This window comes from Acipenser ruthenus, chromosome 29, assembly GCF_902713425.1.
Source record: "Acipenser ruthenus chromosome 29, fAciRut3.2 maternal haplotype, whole genome shotgun sequence".
In the NCBI taxonomy this organism is placed as follows: domain Eukaryota; kingdom Metazoa; phylum Chordata; class Actinopteri; order Acipenseriformes; family Acipenseridae; genus Acipenser; species Acipenser ruthenus.
In genome coordinates, this window is record NC_081217.1 from 1,097,397 (window position 1) to 1,105,742 (window position 8,346).

Genomic DNA, 8,346 nt, shown 5'->3' on the forward strand with positions numbered 1-8,346 from the left:
ACGTTCACAATACTGACCGTTCAGTATGTCGGGGTCCCAAATACTGGTCTGTTTCTTTTTCTCTGAAACCTGGTCAGAGCAGGAGAAAGCCGGTTCTTCTTTAAATGTACATGCAGGTACAGGTTCTGAGCTTCCTCCAATGTACCCCCCCGCCCCCTCATCGGAAACAGCTCTGATCCAGTCTCTCATCCAGTGATGACAGATGTTATGGAAGTCAGTGATGGACAGGGAAGAAAGACTTCCACATCAGTCCTCACCCCCCTCTAAATAAGACTCCAGAGTGTGTGTTCAGCAGTGAAAGCCTCAGATAAGCCTGTGGGTGAGTGGTGCCCTGCCCGTCGTGAGCACTGTCTCGGACTCTCACCTGGCGTAGATGTCGTGAGGAGGCACGAGGTCCTGGAAGAACTGCAGCTGGTACAGGTAGAGCCCCACCAGGTGCCCCATGCTGAAGATAGCCATCATGACACACAGGCTGCTGAAGAGCACCAGGCTGATCGTCCTGCAGCAGGACCACCACGACACCACGGCCAGGAAGGTGAAGAAGTACAATCCAGACGTCAGCGAGGGCACAGTTATACCTGCACAGGGGGAGGAGCACACATGACATCAGGGGGAGGAGCGCACATGACATCAGGGGGAGGAGTGTACATGACATCAGGGGGAGGAGCACACATGACATCAGGGGGAGGAGTGTACATGACATCAGGGGGAGAAGCGCACATGACATCACATGTTAGCTGTGTTCACAGTACATAATCCAATTAACTCTCAGTATATATATACTGACCTCTGCACTTCTGCCAATCGCTTGTTTTTCTCTCAGACAATTCAATTTTTGGTTTGTAAACAGTAAAGCAGATCAGGTTGTTTTTTAATGACAGTTCAGAATTAAATTTCAGTTAACTGGCACAGTGCTTTTCTCATTTCTCAGGATTTTATTTAATTAAACAGTGGTTTAAAACAGCAGGGAAATCTCTCTTCTAATAAGTAATTCTCCAGAGGTGTGCACAAAGCCAAACCCTGAACACTGATTCATACTGAATTTAGGCGTTTCAGAAAAATCCCTACCTGCTAATCCAAGCAGAATCGTCACCACAACCTTCCCAGCTGTGTTCAGGATCTCTCCAAGTAATAATTGGAGTCCTCCTATGAAGGTGATGATCTTCAGGATAAACTTTGGTCTTCTGTTTTCGGGCTCTTTTGTCTCCTCTGTGGTGCTGTAGGTCGACTCCTCAGTCTCCTCGGCACTTTCCTCTGTATCCATCTGTCCCATCTCCTGAAATGTCAAACAGAAATGACGATATACCAGGCGAAAGATGGGCAGAGTCTAGGGCATTCTTAAAACAACCAAAGCAACTCTCACTGCCAGCCCATAAGGATTCCCAAATACGCGTTGGACGGTAGTGCATTCAAACCCAGATATAACTGAAAACATCTCAATCCAGATGTGTAAATTCAGGTCCCTAAAGGAGATTCTAAATGTAACTGAGAATTCAAAATCCAGGGTAATGAGAGCAAAGTGCAGAGTACCTCGTTGTCAGGCTGCATGTTGTCGTTGTCATGGGCTGTGAGGGGTTGCCTGGGTCTCACCAGCTTCTTGCACAGCCTGTATATCACAACCCCAGCAAGGAACATCCCCAAGTCTGGAGCCAGGAGACGCACTGTATTCCATCCACTCACCTCGCTCAGTCTGTGAAGAGGGACTGTGCTAATGAAAGGGTGCTGTACTAAACCATTGGAGAGCAGAGTAAACTGACCCCCCCCACTTTGATTCTACTCTTAACTAAGCACAGCTGCTAGATAAGGAGAGGACATATACAACCCAGCAAAACTGGGAACTTAGAGGAAAATAACAATACTGAGCATGCGCAGCTATAACCCAGCTCTATAACCCAATAACCAATACATTGATTGTGCTTACCGTACAATTCCTATGTGGTGAAGTATTTTTTCCAAAATATTGTCCACTGTAAAAATAACACAAATTATACACTTTGAAGAACAAGCAGACGGAAGTTTGGAAACTAGTTTTTGCCAGTAAATAAAACATGTAAATAAATTGGTTTTAATTTGCTGATAATGCTTTCAATCAAATCAATACGAACAGCAATCTGTAAAATATTTCCCTCATAAACATTTCCCATACTAAAAGCATACCAAAGTGCAATACAGCATAGTGAAAGCATGGCAAAGCATAGGTAAGCAATGCAAAGAACAGCAAGGTATGGTCAAGCATATTAATAAAATGACAGCCCATATGGTAAATGCAAAGTACAGTATAACCATGGGAAAAGCATGGGACAACTGCAAAAAATACATGCAAAAAATACATGCAAAAAAAAACCATGTGAAAAATACCATGCAAAAAATATCATGCCAAAATACATGTTAAAAATGCCATGCAAAGACTCAGTGATAACGTTTTATAAGGGTTGTATCCATCCAGAAACGGCTGAGGTGACTTACCGTCTCGTGGGACGTAGATGAAGGTGATTTGGAATCCTGCTTGTAAAGCCAGGAAGGTGATGCTCGTAAAGCATATGGATTGCAGGAATGTCCCTGTGTTTCCTTAAGAAAAACATTATGAAATGAACGGAGGATCCAATCTGAGTCACATAAAACTTAAGGGAGAGAAAGCTTTAATAGACAGGTTCCACTGCCCCTCGAGTCGAGGGAGAGAAAGCATTGAGAGCCAGGTTCCACTGCCCCTCGAGGGAGAGAAAGCTTTGAGAGCCAGGTTCCACTGCCTCTCGAGGGAGAGAAAGCATTGAGACCCAGGTTCCACTGCCTCTCGAGGGAGAGAAAGCATTGAGAGCCAGGTTCCACTGCCTCTCGAGGGAGAGAAAGCATTGAGACCCAGGTTCCACTGCCTCTCGAGGGAGAGAAAGCATTGAGAGCCAGGTTCCACTGCCTCTCGAGGGAGAGAAAGCATTGAGAGCCAGGTTCCACTGCCCCTCGAGGGAGAGAAAGCATTGAGAGCCAGGTTCCACTGCCTCTCGAGGGAGAGAAAGCATTGAGATCCAGGTTCCACTGCCCCTCGAGGGAGAGAAAGCATTGAGAGCCAGGTTCCACTGCCTCTCGAGGGAGAGAAAGCATTGAGAGCCAGGTTCCACTGCCTCTCGAGGGAGAGAAAGCATTGAGATCCAGGTTCCACTGCCTCTCGAGGGAGAGAAAGCATTGAGATCCAGGTTCCACTGCTCCTCGAGGGAGAGAAAGCATTGAGAGCCAGGTTCCACTGCCCCTCGAGGGAGAGAAAGCATTGAGAGCCAGGTTCCACTGCCTCTCGAGGGAGAGAAAGCATTGAGAGCCAGGTTCCACTGCCCCTCGAGGGAGAGAAAGCATTGAGAGCCAGGTTCCACTGCCTCTCGAGGGAGAGAAAGCATTGAGAGCCAGGTTCCACTGCCCCTCGAGGGAGAGAAAGCATTGAGAGCCAGGTTCCACTGCCCCTCGAGGGAGAGAAAGCATTGAGAGCCAGGTTCCACTGCCCCTCGAGGGAGAGAAAGCATTGAGAGCCAGGTTCCACTGCCCCTCGAGGGAGAGAAAGCATTGAGAGCCAGGTTCCACTGCCTCTCGAGGGAGAGAAAGCATTGAGAGCCAGGTTCCATTGCCCCTCGAGGGAGAGAAAGCATTGAGAGCCAGGTTCCACTGCCTCTCGAGGGAGAGAAAGCATTGAGAGCCAGGTTCCACTGCCTCTCGAGGGAGAGAAAGCATTGAGAGCCAGGTTCCACTGCCCCTCGAGGGAGAGAAAGCATTGAGAGCCAGGTTCCACTGCCTCTCGAGGGAGAGAAAGCATTGAGATCCAGGTTCCACTGCCCCTCGAGGGAGAGAAAGCATTGAGAGCCAGGTTCCACTGCCTCTCGAGGGAGAGAAAGCATTGAGAGCCAGGTTCCACTGCCTCTCGAGGGAGAGAAAGCATTGAGATCCAGGTTCCACTGCCTCTCGAGGGAGAGAAAGCATTGAGATCCAGGTTCCACTGCTCCTCGAGGGAGAGAAAGCATTGAGAGCCAGGTTCCACTGCCCCTCGAGGGAGAGAAAGCATTGAGAGCCAGGTTCCACTGCCTCTCGAGGGAGAGAAAGCATTGAGAGCCAGGTTCCACTGCCCCTCGAGGGAGAGAAAGCATTGAGAGCCAGGTTCCACTGCCTCTCGAGGGAGAGAAAGCATTGAGAGCCAGGTTCCACTGCCCCTCGAGGGAGAGAAAGCATTGAGAGCCAGGTTCCACTGCCCCTCGAGGGAGAGAAAGCATTGAGAGCCAGGTTCCACTGCCCCTCGAGGGAGAGAAAGCATTGAGAGCCAGGTTCCACTGCCCCTCGAGGGAGAGAAAGCATTGAGAGCCAGGTTCCACTGCCTCTCGAGGGAGAGAAAGCATTGAGAGCCAGGTTCCACTGCCCCTCGAGGGAGAGAAAGCATTGAGAGCCAGGTTCCACTGCCTCTCGAGGGAGAGAAAGCATTGAGAGCCAGGTTCCACTGCCTCTCGAGGGAGAGAAAGCATTGAGAGCCAGGTTCCACTGCCCCTCGAGGGAGAGAAAGCATTGAGAGCCAGGTTCCACTGCCTCTCGAGGGAGAGAAAGCATTGAGAGCCAGGTTCCACTGCCTCTCGAGGGAGAGAAAGCATTGAGAGCCAGGTTCCACTGCCTCTCGAGGGAGAGAAAGCATTGAGAGCCAGGTTCCACTGCCTCTCGAGGGAGAGAAAGCATTGAGAGCCAGGTTCCACTGCCTCTCGAGGGAGAGAAAGCATTGAGAGCCAGGTTCCACTGCCCCTCGAGGGAGAGAAAGCATTGAGAGCCAGGTTCCACTGCCTCTCGAGGGAGAGAAAGCATTGAGAGCCAGGTTCCACTGCCTCTCGAGGGAGAGAAAGCATTGAGAGCCAGGTTCCACTGCCCCTCGAGGGAGAGAAAGCTTTGAGAGCCAGGTTCCACTGCCTCTCGAGGGAGAGAAAGCATTGAGAGCCAGGTTCCACTGCCTCTCGAGGGAGAGAAAGCTTTGAGAGCCAGGTTCCACTGCCTCTCGAGGGAGAGAAAGCATTGAGAGCCAGGTTCCACTGCCTCTCGAGGGAGAGAAAGCATTGAGAGCCAGGTTCCACTGCCTCTCGAGGGAGAGAAAGCATTGAGAGCCAGGTTCCACTGCCCCTCACTGTATCGCCAGCAGGATGCACACTTTTGTTGATCTCAGCACTAAAAGAGATTAGGTAACACTTGTCTGGGGGCTCAATGTCTCCCTGCATGGAAATAAAATGCAACGACCAACTTTTCTTTTATTTTAGTCCTATCATTTATTCATGACTCTTTCTTTGATTGCACATGCAATTTAACATTGCGGAAAATAAGCTGTTGATTAGCGTTTTAAGGAATTTATGACCCCCGAAAGGCGTTTTGTACCTTACTGATCGCTCTGATCTTTCATTTTCCATTTCTGTTCCCTGGAACCTTTCCAAAAGTCTTTAATGTCTCCTGAACCCCATGGGGATGTTTCATGTTTTATTATCCCCGGCGAAATCGTCTTTATTGATCCTTCATGTCTTCGCTCGGGGGGTCTGGGGGGGCCATGCTAATGGGCTCAGATTGTATACCCCTCCCTTGAGTTGAACTCCTCCACCAGTGGAACTGCCACCCTACCTATCCCTGAAATGCGAGGCTGTGCGACAAAACCAAGCAAGTGGGGATGTTGCGATACACGTACATGCCAGCTTCTACTAGCCCCGAAAGTCCAGCCATGCACAAATTAAAAAACAGTAGAAAAATGAACCCTGCGCAGAGGCAATTACAATATGCCGAAAACACAAATCAAGAGGTTCCTGTGTGCAACGAGAGGGATCTATCCCAGCCTATCCACCCCAATATCCTCCTATCTATCCCAGCCTACCCACCCCAATATCCTCCTATCTATCCCAGCATACCCACCCCAATATCCTCCTATCTATCCCAGCCTAACCACCCCAATATCCTCCTATCTATCCCAGCCTATCCACCCCAATATCCTCCTATCTATCCCAGCCTATCCACCCCAATATCCTCCTATCTATCCCAGCCTAACCACCCCAATATCCTCCTATCTATCCCAGCCTATCCACTTTCCAAAGGGGATCTAAGCAGGACTATAGAATTACTCTGCAATGCAATGCAATATGCAGACAGGGTGGGGCTTGGTGCTTAATAACAAATGACAGTGAAAACCACCTTGATGTGAACATGTCTGCGTACCTTCATTTTAATCACATGAAGCCCTTGATTCAGTGAAGCTGTCGTTCTGTATTGGTTGATCAGCAAAGGGCTTTTTGATTCCAGTATGCATTTTGATTGAATTAACCAGTGATTCTTTTAAGCGTTTTTCATCTTCTGGGATTTGTGTGCTAAGTACTTACCTCGCATGGTGATATTTGTGGGTTCAGGGAACAGGGGAACGAGGAGGAGAAAGGAGAGATAAACCAGGGACAGTCCATTGTACCGAAAGGAAATGGCTGAAAACAGAGCGAGAGAGAGAGAGTCAGAGAGCTACTGGAAAGGATACAGGCAGAGAGATAGTGAGATAGAGATAGAGAGAGAGAGAAAGAAAGAAAGAGAGAGAACGAGAGAGAGAGAGAGAGAGAGAGAGAGAGAGAGAGAGAGAGAGAGAGAGAGAGAGCTACTGGAAAGGATACAGGCAGAGAGATAGTGAGATAGAGATAGAGAGAGAGAGAGAAAGAAAGAAAGAGAGAGAACGAGAGAGAGAGAGAGAGAGAGAGAGAGAGAGAGAGAGAGAGAGAGAGAGAGAGAGAGAGAGAGAGCTACTGGAAAGGATACAGGCAGTTTACACATCAAAACAATCTTTACTGAATGAACTAAATCAGATTGAAAGGAGAACAAACAGTTCTGATGAAGTTCTCTTGAAGATTGTGAAACTTTGCTCCGGCAAACCACCCCAGAGAGAGAGGTCCTGAAGGATGGTTAGAATTCATTATACTGTGATTTCCATGTCTTGAAATCTGTTGTATCATACTCAAGGGTGTTCTGGAGAACAGCAGATCTTTACAATAGCCATATCGACAGGGCTGGCGAATCTCACCTAAAAAAATAGCCTGATCCCTGGAGAACCCTTAAATAACATGGGAGTAAGAGGCATGTTTCCAGTCTTTACTGCAGGTTTTAATTACCTCCTGTTTGTAAATGAAAACAACCCCCTGTTAGCGATACAGAAGCAGCATCACTCATCTGAAGAATGGAAATGAAGGTCCCTCACTCGCTTGCTTCTCAGTTTTGTACATCACTGTTGCATTTTAACAACAAAATTCAAATATAAAAAAGGAGTAAACTCATTGAAAATGTGGCCCATCCTTTAAAGGTGAAAAAACACCAAGGAATTATTCACATCTCATTTCTAGTGTTTTTAATTTTTTCATTAAAGCCTCTTTTTCTTTATACACAGTGCAGCATACGCATATGCCTACTGTCGATCCGGTCTTTATTTCCAAAAAAGATCAACAGTTATAAAAAATAAAACAATGATACTTACCTACTAAAAGAAAGAGGGGCAGCAGCAACTTGAAAATGACCCCCGAGGCGACGTCCCCAGCCATGTTCCCTTCACGAGGATCGGAGATACGAAAGGATAAGCCGCTGGTCACAATCTCATCGTGGCATTACATAGGGGAAGCAAAAAAAACACAGTCCTCTACGGAGGAACCTGTGGATCGGATAGATAAAGAGCTGCTTTAAAAAAACTCAATTCAAACCCACAAGGCGTAAGAAAAAAGTCAAATGCGTGTCATGAAGTCACCGGACTGACATGCTTTCTTCAGCAGACTCCTTGCCCGTTCTGGATGTCCGCGTGTGAAACGAGGCAGAGAAGCTCCTCACAAGCGCATGACCTCACTGATCAACCCTATAATCCACATGTGCTCACAAGTGGACTCCAGTTTGCAGTAAATGCCATCAGTGTTTTAAGGAACGCCTGGTCACTCAACCCCCAGGAGTGTCCACCACTGCAGGACTAGATCACCTCAGCGTTCCTCTCTTGATGTAAAAAAAAAAACCCACAGAAGACACAAGCAAAGAGAAGGACCCCACTGTGTCTCTGTCTCCCCCTCTCTCTCTGAACGGTTTATAACAGCTCATCATTTTTAATTTATTTTTTTAATCCAAGGGGAAGCAGACACATCTTCATTTTTCATCTCTAATATTCATAGCTGTTGGCTTCCCATTAGCAGTAAGTGTTTGCAGCTGACGCAGGTAGTTCAGGATTGTGGGAATGCTAATGCACTGCACTCCTGCAGGATGGGGGCTGGATGCAAACCCGAGAGCTGCTGCTGCAGCTGAGGTTGCCCATACGAACGAGCTCATCAGTAACTAAAAGGGAACCAGGGAATCATTCTC

At 47.8% G+C, this 8,346-nt stretch overlaps 1 protein-coding gene across 1 annotated transcript in view; it reads right to left on the reverse strand.

The window, feature by feature from the left end:
- LOC117425709 (piezo-type mechanosensitive ion channel component 2-like) overlaps positions 1–7,904 on the reverse strand; it is a 34,334-nt gene extending 26,430 nt beyond the window's left edge. The window contains exons 1-6 of the mRNA XM_059003433.1: positions 7,487–7,904; positions 6,360–6,455; positions 2,386–2,568; positions 1,531–1,727; positions 1,069–1,276; positions 365–578 (exon numbers count right to left, since the gene is read on the reverse strand). Coding sequence (XP_058859416.1) covers positions 365–578; positions 1,069–1,276; positions 1,531–1,727; positions 2,386–2,568; positions 6,360–6,455; positions 7,487–7,550 — 962 coding nt within the window. The 5' untranslated portion in view covers positions 7,551–7,904. The remainder of the gene's footprint in view (positions 1–364; positions 579–1,068; positions 1,277–1,530; positions 1,728–2,385; positions 2,569–6,359; positions 6,456–7,486) is intronic.
- Positions 7,905–8,346: the final 442 nt, after the last annotated feature.